The sequence below is a fragment of the Varroa jacobsoni genome, unplaced genomic scaffold (assembly GCF_002532875.2).
Source record: "Varroa jacobsoni isolate VJ856 unplaced genomic scaffold, vjacob_1.0 scaffold_311, whole genome shotgun sequence".
Taxonomy (NCBI): domain Eukaryota; kingdom Metazoa; phylum Arthropoda; class Arachnida; order Mesostigmata; family Varroidae; genus Varroa; species Varroa jacobsoni.
The window spans coordinates 423-17,375 of record NW_019213213.1 but is presented as its reverse complement, the minus strand read 5'-3'; the positions used below and the strand labels follow the sequence as shown (position 1 = coordinate 17,375).

Genomic DNA, 16,953 nt, shown 5'->3' with positions numbered 1-16,953 from the left:
GACCCGCCTAAGCCAAAAGGGTCTAACTAGATTTCTAAGGATCTAAATTGGATTGATGTGTTTATTTCTGCAACGAAGAATAACTCCGTTTATTAAATTATGCTTTTGTTTTTGAGGTTATCGAGGTGGACGGAAGACCCCTGCAGGGATACACGAATCACCAAGCCGTTGAGCTACTCAGATCTACCGGAAAAGTATGTATAGCGTTTTCCGTGTCGAGCCAAAAGGAGTCAATTTTATGGGGTCCTAACGTTCGGTACTTTGTATCGAAAATGGCATCTTGAGAGGGTGGCACGGGCGTTGCCGGTTTGACTTTATAGCTAATCATCACTAGAAATCATCCTGTTGTAGGCTAACATTTAAATTAAAAGTGCTCTATGTTCACAACTTTTCCAGCAGAACCATTATATTTACCTCCAATTTGTGTTCTGCGAGTTTATTAGCAGGATAGCTAGCACGTTCAGCACATGCTCAATAGAATGTGTTCGGTCCTTGCGACCCAGCTCCTTTAGATTTCTCCAGCCCACATGTCGCACTTTACGACGTATCAGTATGGAAACCGTTTTTGACCTCTACTTAGTATTCATTCCCGACGAAAAACCGACAGCTGTATACGGGTCACTGTCCCCTAGAGGAGCATAGTCATCGGAAACGCCACAGGGACTTGTTTCGGCTTCCTGGGATTTTCTTTGGATTGAAATTCACAGTAGAGTTCCCCTCGGTCACAGTTGATTTGTCATCTAGCGCCTTGCTGTCCAATGAAGGATGAGTAGTTGGGCGGCAAAGCGTGGTCGGTGTGGACCGGCTATCGGTGGGGTCAATATTAGAGATGAAGCTAAGGGAACATAGAGAAAAAAAAAGTGACAGAAGATCTCAGATGTTAGGGACTTTGGTAGCGAACGGTTCGGATTCATTAGGTTTTTTAACGACATTTCTTGCGTACGCTGAAAGTATGACCTTTGATGATCATATTAATTTAACATAATTTTCATTCTTTATGAATTCACCTTTAAGTGATGATCTGAATCACTCAATCGCTTGCAAATGCGATGCGTCGAGTAATATTTGGGTTTCATTTTTTCTATATTTGGACCTTTTATATAGAAATTACCGTCGGTCGTTTACAAGAACAGAATATTAATTGCCAATTAAGTTATCTAGATTAACTTCGAAAATGAATTTTTTGAAACTTCCTACATTTTTTCTACCTATTGATTATTTTGAATCCTTGTATCTTCCGGACTTATAATCGACTGCCAGCCGGAGCTTTAATTCTTCCAGAATTGTATTTGAGCGTGACTTCAACGAGTGTATACCTATTAACGTATATTGACGCACCGTTACTTATGGATTAAAAAATGATATTTTCAATATGGCTGGCTACGGTTACTTTCGGTCTCAAGCTGAAATTGGAATCGGGATTGCAAATAGTCACATTGAATAAGCATGACAGCCAGGAGTGATGCTTTGATGCATGAGAAAAAGTTTTGCAGATTATCTATTTGTATTTAGATACAAAGCATGAGATAGAGTTTAAATTTAGATCTCGCTTCCTTTATGTATGTATCCATATATAGAAAGTAAGCAGGAAACCTTCCTGCCTTTTCCCTTGGGGACGTGTCGCCATCTTTAAATCCCCACGACCATCTTCCCTAAGGGAATTATGCACGCTGCTTATATGCGATGCGTCAATCTGACAGTGAGTGTCTAATAAAGGATTTAGGCGTGCTCTAAGCTGCGTGTTTGCACCCGCAATAAATGAAGGGCAAAAGCCATGATGTTTGTATGGCGGAGGTTCGTTTGCTATCATACGGCACACGCACCGAAGAGCGTATCAACAGCGGGTTTTCGGGGCAAAGGGAGGAGACATACGCCCACAAGCTCATGCATCGACCAGTTCTCGGGGCAATTTACATAACGTCCCGCTTTGCGAGAAGGGAAAGCTGGCATGTTGTTTTCTGTAGCAGGGGTCGCAACCAAGGGAACGCAAGTAATGAGTAACGGTGTCTTGAAAGTTGGGCAATAGCGGCTGTTGCTCGCCGACGACAAAGCGGGGGCGCACGGAAGATTCGCGGATAGACAACGGCATCCGGTTCGCCTCCCGGGAATCGATAAAACATTGTTTAATAGTAGTATTAACGGCTGAGCAACAATGGAGAGGAAACAACCAACGCGATACTTGGCGCGCTGCCGTCGAACAATCAACACTCAATTGAGTGTCGCCTCCTTTGTCTTCGCGTAGCCTTAAAGCTTTCTTTTTTGTTCGCGCTTTGTCAGGTCACTCGGAGATCTGATTCTACAGAGTTGAACCCTAAAGACAGGCCGGTTTAGATACCATACTGTATCCATCTAGAATATCAAACTACGCGGGTATAGTGGCCTATGAGCAATCAACCCCATAGAAAATAAGGTATAGACTAAGCCGATGGTAATTTAGTCTACTTTTTTTTTGTTTTGAAACGACGTTACCAGAACATATGAATTGTCTTTCTCATTGCATACGCGTAAATAGCCTAATTAACGGGATATGGATATTTAACTAGCTATGATTTCTTTCTACCTACATTAAAACTTGGCTCGTTTTTTTCTGGCCGTCTTTCTTACTCGATCGATGTACTCTTAGGTTGTATACGATGTTCATTTGATTGTGACATTAAACATAATTTCAGGTAGTAAAGCTACGGTTGGCACGGTATCTTCGCGGGGCCAGATATGACCAGCTTCAGCAAGCAATAATGGCGGAGTCGGTACATGCTGGCGCGGGTCAACAACTCATCTCAACCGCGCAAATGCTTCAGACACAATCCATGACAGCAACAGCAGCAGCTGTATCAGCACCTCCAGTATCTCAGCCAGTTTCAGCATCACCTTTGCCCACGGGCAGTATAGGCAAAACAAATCGATTTCAACTATTTCCCACAACATCATCTTCAACAAACAACCTAACAAGTAGCAGTTGCGCCACATTGGCGGCCACAACGATACAGCCAACTACAAATGCTGCAGCGAACCCACTTAATAACAATAGCAATAGCAATAACAATGGCCCGAGCAACAACACAATCAATAATTGCAGCAGCGGTACCAGCAACGCGCGGAACAACAATAGCGGTAAGCTTACACGACCAAATTGCTTCCCGGGAAAACGAGTCGTACATCAATAGCGACAACTCAATAGACAACAATCTACCACGATTCAGATTCGATCGTTAGCGCTAGTGGTTCCAACCAAAAACAGACAACAAAAAAAAAACGGGTTTATGTGGGAAAAGACAGTAATTCTTTGCAATCAGTTCTGTTCTACTTCGAGGGGCGAACAAAATTTGAATATTAATTCGATAACTTTACATTGCCCAAAATTATAAATAAAACAAAGTTATTCATTATCCGTTTGGCTTGCCTCATTTGCAGTGTTATGTGCCAGTATACCCTATTCTGCTATGGAACTAGTTCTAGTGCCTCCTTTAGAGTCGTTTTATTTCCTGTTACACATGCATGACAATAGATACCAGTCAATCTATTAACTAACGACAGATCTTCTGGAATTTGACAACAAACTAACCGAAATTTGCTAGAGTGGCAGCTTTTTACATGGGACTACGATACGTCGTATACTTGTATAAACGGATCTGGCATATCCTTCCTAGACGCGTATCGACCGATACCAGAGACATCTTAGCAGCTAAACCACTATGATAACGTTTATGATGACCTTTAAAATACAATCCATGCTATGTCAGACCGTGTACCGTATTTCGGCCAAGCAGCTGATACTTTTGAGTAGAAAGCTCCCAATTCCGTAACACATATTGTCTTCCGAATTGCGATGCAATGTATCATCCTCTCGGATAGTTCTAGCTGCCGTTAGTGCTCGCTCGCCCAGATGTACAGGGATCACATTCTACAACCAGCATCTCGCTAAAGCCTCGTTATACCTCGCGAGGCTTCGTTTATTAATATTGTCTAATCAGCGGCCTCTAGCCATATTTTGTCGCTTACTGTATGGTGACTTCATAAAAATGGGTTCGCAGCGGCTATTTGTTGACATTTGGATATCCCGTTTTCCTAAACAGCCCTACCAGAATTGTTCATTCAGAATATGTTCGATAAGATGCCCTAATATTCTTGGGCTTCACGTGGTTACGTTCCTTTGGTGTTCTCCGACCATCTTTGTGACATTTTTCAAGGTTACTGTCAGCGTTAAGCTTCGTGCTTTTTCCTTCGTATTTCCTGTATTTATTTTTTGAGCATTATGTAACCAGTCCAATCGGCTCCATTATACGGCTATAAATGTCCTAATATTCCCGCGTTCACCTCGACTGATTCCTGTTATACGTTTATTGTTTATTATACATGTTTATTATTGTCTGTGACTTAAAGGGCAATCAATCGAACCTTTCGCGTATTTTGTGTTTCAAGGTTCAACGGTTTATCATCGCTGGTAGTCTGAACGTTAGCTCTAAATATCGTTCTAATGGCAGTGGCGTAAGCAATACTATTCTCTATCGCTGCCCTTTTAATAGAAACTTTTTGCGAATTGTAACAGCTTCTGCAGCAGGTAACAAGCTATGGCAATAACAGTAACCCGCTTGCTAACTCAGAAAACTTATTTGTGAACTTACGTTGACAAACATCAATCACATACATTTCACACTCTCACGCCTATGAATTTAGTGCATTAGAATACTGTCAAATACTCACTAATATTTCCCTTGTTTGTTCAGGAACACCGAGTGGCAACGCTAGCAGTTACGCCCCGAAGAGTTCAGTAGCGCTGGCCAATCTCGACAACCTCATCCGTGGTACCCATCATCTGCCAGCGTCGGGACTGACCCGTCTCGGTAGTGTTAGCGGCGGAGCCATTACGACACAGGAAAATGAAAAAGAGAAAATTGCGAAGTGGACGGCGGTATTCGGTGCAGAGGACTACACGATCGTCGTAGCTCAGTTGTGCAAATTTCATGAAGGTGGTGGACTCGGTATCTCGCTTGAGGGCACGGTAGGCATCAGTGGTCTAGCGCCATCGGTGTAAGGCAACCTAAGCAGCTAGGTTTGTCGTCTAATTAATTGCGCGCCATTTTCCGACTGTTTCGTCTAAATCTCGATTATTCATCGGTTAATCTGTATAGGCCAAAGAGACTGCCTTTCTATTTTGACGGAACACTCAACGCGTCATTCAGCCGAACCTGATTTCACATTAACTCACTAATGTGCAGTTAACCGCAAATCTTTTGGCCATATACTTTGTATGGGGCGTCTTACATTAATCTTCGTACAGCACTTCGCTGCATCTTTGAATACATGTTCTCTTATATTATCTTCATTCTACCTGTTTTCAATGCATTGATTTGTACGGCCGGACTTTCTCTTTTCCTTCTTCAACCTCGATGTAGGTGGACGTCAATGAAGCAGGCGAAGAGATCCGTCCCCATCACTACATTCGCTCAGTTTTACCAGACGGACCTGTTGGCCTTAATGGCGTCCTTCGCAGCGGCGATGAGTTAATCGAAGTCAATGGACGACAGTTGCTTGGCCTTGATCACCGTGACGTGGTCATGACGCTCAAGGATCTGCCCCTAAACGTCGAGATGGTTTGCGCACGACCGAAGAAGCCACTGCCGGCATCGGTAACTAGCTGCAGTCCGACGCCAATGACGCCAGGGGCAGGTGGCTTGCACGGACCCCATGGACATCATCACGCCTCCAAGGCGAAGTCCGATACCTCCCTGAACAGGTATGAATATGAACACAAATGTCAATTATGATTTGTGCTTGGGGTGAGGAAGATTGTAGTGTAAACCACTATAGTATAAATGTTGTTTGTGCCATTTATAGCCACTAACAATCTTCGGCGCGTGAAGCGGCCATACGCCGTTTTTCTTTGAATCAAGAAGAATGATACAGCCCCATGTTATTCTGGCAATGCTTTTGTTACATTATGTTAATATCGTGTGAGTTTTATACAACGCGTAAATGAAAATAATCTGAGACACTCGAGTTTTTGTTCCGTACTAAGTCACGGCGGCTCGGAAATTTGTGTATAGAACATGCAATTTTTGTACTGCGTAGCGAACAATAGTGACTTTTATTTCGTGTCTAATCACACCGCAGAGAAGGCACCAGAGGCGAGTCTTTATGTAAACACACATTATTAGAATAGCGCAATCGTTAACACCTAGCAAGCATCAATTGGTGCAAGCCAGACAGTGGCTGTAAATACGCGCCCCCAGCATCCACATACATGTACGCATTTGTTTTATATATGTATATGTAAACCAGGACAGTGCTATATATATATTGGTACGGATTCGTCTCAATAGAAACTGTGAGAAAAAGATTTCGAGGGCAGACCATTCTTTCCCCAACAAACAATTTTTTTTTATTTTCGAAAGAAGACGGTGTATGCCGGCCGTCATTCTATCGTCGCAGTCGCTACTGTCTTTTGAATTCGCCCCCTGGCGGTAATCAAAGTAATTTCGATTTTTGTTTTTACTGTTTTTTTTTCTTGTTAGACACTGTGCTGCATTGTCGCGCCATTGCTCATTTGCCATAAACAATTCAGATATTTAGGGTAATGAAGAGGATCGCCTCGTCTTTTTTAAAGTCTTGGTCTAATATCAGGTTCGACCATGTTTTCCTTGCAAAGTTTCTCTGTCGTCGTCGTTTTAGACTTATGGCGATTATATATGATGAACTCCGGAACAGGAAACAGAAGATTTAACGAGGTCAGGGAGCCTTCAACGATGTGCCTGTAACTGGCATAGCTACTACATCGTAACGCTTCGTTCTATTGTTTCGGGCTGGATCTTCCTCGTTTCGTTTAGTTTCGCTTCTTTGTTCCAGTACGAACGTAGCCGCATCTAGACATAACCTTGAGTCCCTCTTATCAATGGAAGACGGACAGACCAAGCAAAAAAAAGGGGTTTCTTTTTGCAAACACTCGCCGATCACACCCTATAAACAGTCATTTAATTAGACTCAGTTTCTACTGGTTGATAGCGTAGATTAGCTAGGGGCAGTTTTGCTTTATAAGATTTGGCTTGTTCATGCTAATGTTAAAACTAACAGGATTGTCTCAGTATATTCTCTACTATCTATTTCGATAATGAAACCTATTTTCTGTAGCTGTCAGAGCAGCTGACAGAGTGACGTTCGACTACGCGTAATGATCACCTAAGACCTAGCGGGTTAATGACGCCATTACGATGGCGCTTTTGTCGATGCACTTAATTTGCCAAAGTAGGTACGCTTGTGGCTGCAGCTGGTCCCTAAGGCGTGAGCAGTGTGTCAACTTAATGCTAGAATTTCATATATTGATATGACCCATTGGCATCATTCAGTAAATCATAGTTATCGCGTTGCGCTTCTCGTTTAGTTCATAACCGCACTGTAATATTCACTGCGTTTTCTATAAAGAATATGTCAACGGCGCAAAAGACCATTCCCAAACCTAAAATAAGCACAAAATCTATTTTAGCGAGTTGATGTTTGTTACAATTGATGCTTTCTTCTAAGTCCACTTCACGACAAGCTCTAAGCAACCTTATCACCCGTTGAGCGACCGTATCAATCCTTAACCATTCATTACATAAGCTTTTACGCTCGTTTTTTTTTTTGCTTACGTTACAGGTATAGTTCGGAGGACGAAGAAAGTGGGGGAGGTTGTTCTATGGGCTTTGTGAGCACTTCCGGCAGCTATGCGGGCATTGGCAGTAATTCGGGGGGTGGTTCCGGCGCTAATAACAAACTGAACAAGCTGCGATCGCGTTCGCTGGAGCCTTTGAGCGGGCTGGCGATGTGGAGCAATGAACCACAACTTATCGAGCTGCATAAGGCGGAGCGGGGTCTGGGTTTTAGCATCCTAGACTACCAGGACCCGATGAATCCCAATGAGACGGTGATTGTGATCCGTAGTTTGGTACCGGGTGGAGTGGCCCAACAAGATGGCCGCCTGATACCCGGGGACCGGCTGCTCTTTGTCAATGACGTAAACCTTGAAAACGCTTCGTTGGATGCTGCCGTCCAGGCGTTGAAAGGCGCCGCTAAGGGCCCCGTCCGAATAGGAGTTGCCAAACCCCTCCCGCTACCATGTCCGCATGACGGCAACAATGGCGCCAATGGGGCATCCGCTGGCGACGCAAGTGCTGGGCAGACGCCCTTGGGCGAAACTGGTACGCTTGCTGCGCTCGTCAAATCTGAGAGCTTCTAGACGGAAAACAATGAAAACTGACAATGAGAGAGAACGAATCATTGAACGGAGCACCGTTTGAAGGCAGAAGAGGTCACCGGAAGGAAAAACAGGGAAGAGAACCATATTGCAGAATGAATGCAAATGTGTCGTCTGTGGATGACAAGATCGATAAATTAGCTACAATGTTAAATTTGTGTGTAGTGAATGTAATCGAAGTTTTTTATCGACACTGCCTAGCATCAGCATCTCTTTCTCTGATGTCAGAACATCCAATGAAAATCCATCAGCTGTCCATAAACCTATTCAGCATTCTATTGAGACTTGTTGAAATAGACCGACCTGATCCTCCCTGATGTCAACAAACTTTTGTAAAATTGATAAACCAGTTATTAGAAGGATATTTATATTACCGCTAATGACCTGTCAAAAGTAGAATTGTAGAGGTTAGAAGCTGCAGGGGTCGATAACAAGGTTGATAGAAGTATAGAGCTTCTGGTTTGACACGAAATACACTAATAGTATTAAGATTGTATATCGATGAAAAATCGGAGAGCAGTCGATAAAAAAAGACCCTGGGGTTGACAAAATGCTGATGGGCCTCCCAAATTAGGGTTTGGTCGATGTATTCACACTTTAATTGATCACTTCGGGTCAATCGACAAGAACGGTGAATTGACGAAACAAATGAATCAAGCCGGAGTCGCAGGCTTACCTGTCCAAATCGGGCCTTCTGCAATATAGTGAAGTAAAGTTGAAGTTCAAGTAAATGGCGGCCCTCAACCAGACGACAGACATTTTTCTGCTGTAAATTAGTGAAAAGGTGTATAAATCGGATCCAAAATTCCTAGCTACACTGCGGAGAGAAGATCCATGTTGTTAATAATAATACTGCGTACGCAAGCGAAGTTGCGTAAAGCCAGAAGAATATATATATAAACGTTTTCGTTGTTCGACACAGAGTACTCCGCTGCACAGCAGGCTAAATGCTGAAACTCACGTTGTCTATGGCAGACAAACAAACACTTCACCCGTCGATTGCTGATACGGAAGACAGACCACCCTCGTTTTGTTCACTCGTTCCAAGAGACCACAAACAGATCATCAGCAAATATCTTACTATTATTACTATAGCTAGATATGATAACATGAGAATGTCAGCACACGATTGTTAGGGAGATGCATCACGAAAAATGCTAATGGAAAGACCTAACCACTAGATGAGCCGGCCGTTTTTAGCATAGCTGCAAGTTACAACAAACAAAAGTTAAGAAGCTAAGACAGATAGCAAGCAGAAATGTATAAGTTTGAAGTACGAATTGAAGGAAGATCTGTGAGCAGGAAGGAAGAAAAGCTTATCCTTGCATCCGAGGGCAATCAGTCGATCTGTGCACGGATCGAATGTGACAAAAGATGCGCGTAAAACTCTATATATTATATATACATGATAATGTTATTATACTTCATAGACAAACAAACTGCGAGGGACATTTCAATGTGAAAGCATCCAAGTGTTTGATTATCCGATAAAGAAAAAAACAACAGGGAAGAACTTTAATGATGATAATGGCGATAATTTTTGAAAACGGCACAAGAAACAAAATAGGATCTTCACAAGAAGTGGCTGCGAACGTCACCGCCGAAATTATTACGTAGTGACAAAACTAGTTTTGGGTATTGGCTGACAAAGACACTGAAAAATGAAAAAAAAGCCGATTTATTTCGGCAAATTATGAGAGATGTCGTCGATCTGGTTAGCTTTTAGGCCAACCGCTAATTTTTTGAAGGAGTTCAATATATTAAAATTTCTAGCACTCTGTGTCATCCTACAAATAAGCAGTGACGGCAAACATGTAGCACTAGTTTACAACTTGAAATAAAATTGGAACGATGTGCTTTCGATAAAAATTAATTAAAAAAAAGACCAAAAAATAGTATGGAGTCAGATGTTCTATGTAAGGAAAATTTTTAACTACCGTTGATTTCGTTGGTCTTGTGAATATCCCAGAGTACCCTAATGCATAAAAAATGAAGAAATGTTTAGGATACAGGTAAGCTAAATTTATTGTCACGTTTAATACGAGGTAACTACTGGGTCGACGAGGAACGATGTTAATAAGTAAGAAATAGTGGTCGTTGTCCTGTCAAGAAACTCCTGTTAGTTAACGAGAAAAGAAGCTGCGTTCAGCAAAATACAATTGGAAATAAAAACAATTAAACAGACACCACTGGCGAACAAATAGAAGCCTGAAAAGGGCTACAAGAAGTATCAAGTGTGTCCCTAGCGTAGGAATAGTATCGATCCAGGCTATATGGAAAAAAAATGGAATGGAGCTGAAAAATAATTTTCCATTAGATACAAATAAAAAGATGGGGCTCATAATATAAAATACGACGTGTTTTTCTTAGCCCCAAAAGGGCTTCACTGTATTCGATGTTATCACTACAAACATAATAAATATGTGATTCCAGACAGACAAACAGGAACGAAAGCTTCATTTGCCCACCTATGCAATACTTCGAGCATCATCGCTCATAGGTGCATTACAGCAGTTTGATGTTTCTCGAGTTCTTCGAGAGCGTCCGGTAACCTCGTAGAGGTATCGGAAACGGCTGGCTCCCAGCGCAAGACGAAGTCTGGCTATGCACGGGTTCGAACCTACACTATAACGTGTCCCTAAGATTAGCACACAAATAGGTCATCCAGTATGCTATAACAGGGACAACCAATAGTCCGTCTGTCAATAGCCAAGTTTGTATTGTCTATTGTGCCAGTATTTCCATCAGTTGCTTAACTAATCACACATTGTTTCCAAAACGAACAGCAATAAGCTGTACATTATGTTCTCATTATTATTAATGACTGTCGCCAAGGCCATGCCATTTTTCGAACGGGTCACATCAGCGTTGTGGCATATACCAGAATGTCATGCAGATACGTTCATAGGCCATCTCATCAATACAGATGGTACGATACTTAAGAGATCTTATTTTACGTGTCACATAGCTGTAAAGTACTACGTGACCGTCACGTTTGCAAACAAGCTTCTCCGGAAGCTCCGGACAATTGTATCGTTTGAAAATACAGCGTATGTGTAGGTAGCTTTCGGAATTTTAGTTGACTTTGAAGCAGGCTAAGAACTACCGATGTATTTCAGGTTCTGATTTACTGTGCCCCCTAGGAGGGAAGACTGTTGGACAATCTGTTTTGGCGGAATCACTATGAAAGCATTATATAACAATACACTAACAAAAATATATGGAACGACAGCAATGCCATAGTCTGTATGTATGGTTGATTGATTAATGTTGCTGAAATACAAGTTCGCCCTATATAAGTCGAGTCAAGTTTTTAAGCCAAGGCATTACATTTTTTGACTACTATATTACAGTTTCCAGTAAAAAGTGTGAAGGGTCTAGAAGTGCGTTCGGTGTTTTCTTCACAAACCAGTAAATGGTTATCGTCAAATTGGGCAAAAATGTAAAATATATCTCTTTAATATACAATCGATATTTTGGGGCGAGAAAATATTTCTTTTTCGACAACGTCCGGCAGTCCGTATCAACGTTAGTAGCCGTTACGTAAAGCTCAGTTGGTAAACGACAGATTCGGCCTTACGTAGACGTCGACGGACGTGACTCAATATTAGGATATCTATCAGAATCCAATAGGAGAACGATTCAACATGTTCTAGCGTTTCCGGAATAGAATCTAAAGCCGACAGTGAACGATTATCGCTGAACGGATTTAATATTTAATAACAAAGACGTATACGTTATACCAAATGTACCGTCTGTTTTGCAAACGGTTTCAGTAAAAAATCTAAAGTTTCAACCATTATTCCTGTATTTAAAAAAATTAAGTAATTATACCATTATATAGCGAAGTAATGGACCTAATTAATGTATAGTGGGTCACTTGCTATCGCTATATCGTTCCATTTACATGTTGCTTTTATCATGAATGCACAAAACCCTAGCGCTTGTTTTAGTCTTTAGTGGCTTATCGGGTGTTTACCTATAAAAATGCATAATTATTTCGCTATAGACTAAACGCTATAGAGCCTAACTCAAAGTGCTCTCCCACTCACTTCCCTTTTGAGGTAGCTATTATTTTCTTTCTGCAATGCGGAAAACTGCTATATATTCGTTATTACTTGATCAGTCATTTAACCTTGTGTTCAGCTTCTGGTGTAGGACACTGCGGTGCTGATCTCGGAGTCTTCTAACTTCAAATTGGGCGCTCCTGGGAAAGGGAAATTGAAAGAGTAGCGCATCGATGCTGACGCTTTCGCGCCAAACCAACGGGCGCATTCGATATTGTCCTGCTGACCGAAGCAGTGGACGTTGTGCTAACGAAATCTATAGGTCTTGTAGACGAGACAAATTTATCAATGTGTAATGTACACAATATTAATATCATTCATTTTGAGAGCTTTTATATTTAATAGCGCCCTGGGTGACGGGAAGCAATCGAAGCAAAGATAAGTGCGTTTCGTGACGAGTGAAAATTTGCAATCATTATGTTGATTAAACCCGAATGGACGACTTTTCGAGCTTCGTGCCCATTTCTAGTTTTTCTTCGATGCTCCTCGTATGTTGACTTGTGCAAGTGGGTTTGTATTGTGGTTAAAGATTTCCATGGTTGAACTTTTCTGTTTGGATAGCCGTATGTTACAAAGAACTTTAGAGTGCACGACGCACAATTTATTTGTCGGCATCTTGAGCTCGAAACTGGTACCAATCAATACGTTATTATTATACATAGAAAATTTTTTGAGCAGAAAGCGCCATCTACCGAGAGCACTAAAATAACACTACCAACATACAGCCCCATCTGACAGCCCTTTTCTATGTACAGTTAGGATTGGGGCCAGTTTTGCTTGAATAAATATACCTAGATTTTGTGTAGGAAGTGTTTGGAAGTTTCTCGATTTCATTCTAACCTCTAAATTCGATTTAATGTCACATACTTGCTCAGTTTAAATAGAAGGAGGCCCCATTCAAACAAGTGTTAGAAGCGGCTTGAATGAGCCACAATGAGTAGTACATTGATAACAATCGGTCTTCATTAATCACTCGATTGACTGGAGTGGGTTGTAGTCGTTAAACACTGAGAGGGCAGTCTAACGTTGCCATCACACTTATAGCAGTCACAAGTGCACAAAATTAACCGAAATTACTTCTTAGTTAGACAGCGTAATATACCAGAACGGAGTAACATGCCAGCAGAGAATGCCCGTTATTAAAATGCTACAGTTACATGGTTTAGTAAGCATTTAATGCTTAATGTCACCTATTTTGTTTTTCAGATTTCAGAACTGTAGGAACGCGGCAAAGCTGAGAAATCTGGACGCCTTTCAGTATGTCTGACTCTGGAGAACTGCATTCGCCTTCGGCGAAGATAACTCGTCGATCACTGTCAAAAAATCCCAAAGTAAAGAGTACTCAATTATCGGCTTAGAAATATACATATACTAAAATAGTCACCGTAAGAGATATCGTTGATGATAATCTGATATATTAACCGAAAGCTTGTCACTCGGCAAAATCTCTACAATTTTATTAACAGGGTAGAAATTTGGAGAGTACATTCGAAGCGAAAAGTCACGGCGATCGCCTAAATCAGGAGAAAAAAATCAACAGCGCAGAAGCGATGGAACGTGAGGATAGCTACAGTTGTAAGCCACATTCGTTTAATAGGTGTGTGTGTGTTCATATATATATATATATATATATAGAGGGACACCTAAAAGCAGACTCTTTTTTATAAGACTACCTTTTAAGACATTTTAAAAATGCAAAGGCTCAAAATGGCCAAAGAGTTTAAAGAAGTACCCAGCCTCAAAAAGACTAAGCGTTGAAGTTTATCTGTACGGCCCAATTACCATTAATATTCTGCTCTTTAAAACAACTTTCAATTTCTACATAAAAGATCCAGGGGGTAAATGGCTTTTTGCGCCGATTTGATTTCCACTAAACGTAATGTTTCATTGACACAGGAAAACTACAGATAAACAATCAAAAGCATATCTGAAACGGAAGCGTGATTCTGCGCCAGGCAGTTCGGGTAAAAGCCTATCAAACGAAGAGCTGGAGACCGATCCCGACGTTCTTATGCGACGACAAAAGCAAATAAATTTTGGCAAAGCGACCGCCGGATACAAGAGGTACCATATTTTTCAAGTCTGAACAGTACATCTTACAGTTCTCCAGTTTCCACTTTAACATTTACGCTCCTAATGTGTAAAACCTTATTCGTTTTCGGTATACGATGGCCGCAAATTATAAGCAGCGTAGGCAATGGTATGTGACAAGAAGGATAGGTTCTAGAAATATTTCCGTATTTTTGATTGAGCAAAACGTTTTTGCAGAACGAATCTAGTAAAACTGCCTTAGCGTTCGGGTCCGCGTTTGAACTACTATTGTACATAGCATACATACCCTAATGTTCGGTAGAGTATATCGATAGCAGGGGCTTGTGGTTCCTTAGACCTTTATTATGTTATATTTCTAATTTCATCTACTACGTCTTTTATAATGCTAGCATTTTACATTAGAATTGAAAGTCTACTCATTGCTTAAATTATCAATAGATGTCTAGTCCATCTTATCGCTTCTTATTCTATTATTCAGATATGTCGAGATGGTACCTCGTGAAAAGCGTACGTCGTTGCATCCCCAGACACCCCGGAAAGAGCTTAAGTACAGCCGGCGCTCTTGGGATATGCAGGTAACGCTATGAACTGACCTGGTATTTATTTTACATACATGCTGACTCTAAAATAACCATTTACCTGGACAAAATTACCCTCGAGCGAAAATGCCGGTTATATCCTTCGGGCAGATCTGCTTAATGCGTTCTCAATACTAACTTATTCCAGATTAAGCTATGGCGGCGCGCTCTACACGTCTACGATCCATTAGAAAATGAGCATAGGTCGGAAAGTTCTGAAGAAAATAACACCCAGGGATCGTCTGGAGAAGACATTAAAAAAGAAATTTCTAAGGAAAATAGGCCACGTATCACACTGAATTAATATAGATGGTTGATGTCGAAAATTGGTACAAGAGATTGATTCAGCTTTATGACTCAATGTTTTATTTGTTCAACAGTGTCGTGTAGAGAACGACAGATAAACTGTAAGCTGGTTTTATTGGCTTGGCCAGTTTGGTAAACAGAATTTTTTTCACACCAGGCACGAACGGACTAAGATCATAAACCTTGCAGCGAATTTTGTCAGAAATATATGCCTATATGAAAATTCAGTCGCTACATTGGTGGAGTGGTTTTATGAAGGGATGGTTAGAGCTTCGCATTTAAAGGGACTAATTTTCGATGTGCTTTTTTCAAATGTTGTATCTGCTAAATTCATTTTTATTAAAGCATCTTGATGAATCCTTATTGGTCCATTGTTTTATTTCACGTACATCATAATTGCTTGACAATTACAATGTATATAGTGTCATTTTTCAGGCTAAAGGCGTTGTGTTGAAAAACTTGAAGCTCTCCGTTGATAATGGACCGCCAAACAAATCGTTGTTCGGTAGCGCTTTTTTATGGACGAAACAGTTCTCGTCAGTGCGAATGACAATTTCATTGTGAAGTACAGTACACACTGGGCAATTTATGACGCACTGGAACTTCCTTAGTTTGTGTATCCGTTACCCGTTAATGAAGTTCTGACATTCGGCACGTTAATGCACCGTATTTCATTATAATCGAACAATTAAGCTCGAATGGCCATGTAAGTTACTTTTGCTGCTTCGAATAACTAGTCAGCTATCAGTTAAGTTCGATGTTGCCTATTCGTAAAAAATAGTACACATAGACACACAATACAGAATGTGCTGATGAGTGTTTGGAAACCTTTACTTGGAAAATTCGACATGTACAGGCTACTGTCTTTTTACGTACACTACCCGTATAATAACTATCCACAATACTTTTGAAATTTTTTGCAAAGCCGTCTTCGCCTACCAAGTGTCATATGGAAGCATTTAATTGTTTGTAATGCCAGTCGCTGTGTATGAGAGCTAAAAAGACAGCTAGCTATCACACACCCTGGTAAAGTTTTAAATGGCCCTTATTTGTCTATGATTATTTATTTACTGTGTAAAATACTTATCAAAATATATATTTAGTATAAACGGAGCAAATAGGTATCGCGCCAGTCAGAGGTTATATTTGTTTAGATAAAGACCAGATACTAAGATATTTGAGGTGGACGGACAGCTGTCAGCAAAAGCACAGCTGGTAATTATTACCTGCGTATATCTATATACACGTAATTAACGTTTCATATAAGAAGAAAATGGCGGTGTATTTTAAATTAAAATAATCGAGAGTTTACAGCAGAAGAAGGTATAACTATCTATACAACTATCTAAATAGCAAAAATGATACGGCACAAAAAATAGTAAAACAAATATTAATTGTACGTAAGTTATGTAAAATCCTCATTTATTGTTGTGACTATGATTAGAATTTTGAGTAAATATAATACATCAATTGATATCGATTGTAGTATTTGTGACGGTTTAGGATTCTGTGTAAAAATATATTACTATCATCATTTTGATGTCTGAGATTTGTTCGAAGTATGATATGCCGAAACTAACCAATTAAATAACAAAGTAGAGCTGGCCTAAAAAAAGCACATTTAGAATACTTAGGCTAGCTCAATGTTATCACTTTTTTTAAAAAATATTTGTTTAAATACGCTAGCTTCAACAAGCAATTTTAGCTTGTAATGACATGATCC

The 16,953-nt window shown here is 40.7% G+C and overlaps 2 protein-coding genes across 11 annotated transcripts in view; both read left to right on the top strand.

The window, feature by feature from the left end:
* LOC111259243 (patj homolog) overlaps window positions 1-10,578 on the top strand; it is a 53,710-nt gene extending 43,132 nt beyond the window's left edge. For all 6 annotated transcript variants that reach the window (XM_022831094.2, XM_022831093.2, XM_086967816.1 and 3 more), the window contains 5 exons: window positions 117-194; window positions 2,670-3,111; window positions 4,725-4,999; window positions 5,394-5,734; window positions 7,630-10,578. In XM_022831094.2, the coding sequence (XP_022686829.1) occupies window positions 117-194; window positions 2,670-3,111; window positions 4,725-4,999; window positions 5,394-5,734; window positions 7,630-8,209 (1,716 nt within the window). In that variant the 3' untranslated portion in view covers window positions 8,210-10,578. The remainder of the gene's footprint in view (window positions 1-116; window positions 195-2,669; window positions 3,112-4,724; window positions 5,000-5,393; window positions 5,735-7,629) is intronic.
* A 1,920-nt stretch (window positions 10,579-12,498) lies between these two features.
* On the top strand, window positions 12,499-16,704 carry Slbp (Stem-loop binding protein). 5 transcript variants are annotated; one of them, XM_022831102.2, is made up of 6 exons: window positions 12,499-12,676; window positions 13,501-13,625; window positions 13,761-13,891; window positions 14,191-14,358; window positions 14,825-14,921; window positions 15,073-16,704. In XM_022831102.2, exons 2-6 carry the CDS (start codon window positions 13,554-13,556, stop codon window positions 15,226-15,228), a joined length of 624 nt encoding a protein of 207 aa, XP_022686837.1. In that variant the 5' UTR covers window positions 12,499-12,676; window positions 13,501-13,553; the 3' UTR covers window positions 15,229-16,704. The 5 variants fall into 5 exon arrangements, with proteins under 5 accessions (XP_022686837.1, XP_022686835.1, XP_022686833.1 ...); XM_022831100.2 differs by having other exon boundaries at window positions 12,499-12,782; XM_022831098.2 differs by having other exon boundaries at window positions 12,499-12,800.
* Window positions 16,705-16,953: the final 249 nt, after the last annotated feature.

Excerpts from the sequence above, each read along its gene's own strand:
- Slbp (XM_022831102.2), top strand. The coding sequence starts at position 13,554 with ATGTCTGACTCTGGAGAACTGCATTCGCCTTCGGCGAAGATAACTCGT. Across the intron at positions 13,892-14,190 it reads AAGCCACATTCGTTTAATAG|GAAAACTACAGATAAACAAT; the intron begins GTGTGTGTGTGT and ends TCATTGACACAG. Across the intron at positions 14,359-14,824 it reads GCGACCGCCGGATACAAGAG|ATATGTCGAGATGGTACCTC; the intron begins GTACCATATTTT and ends TCTATTATTCAG.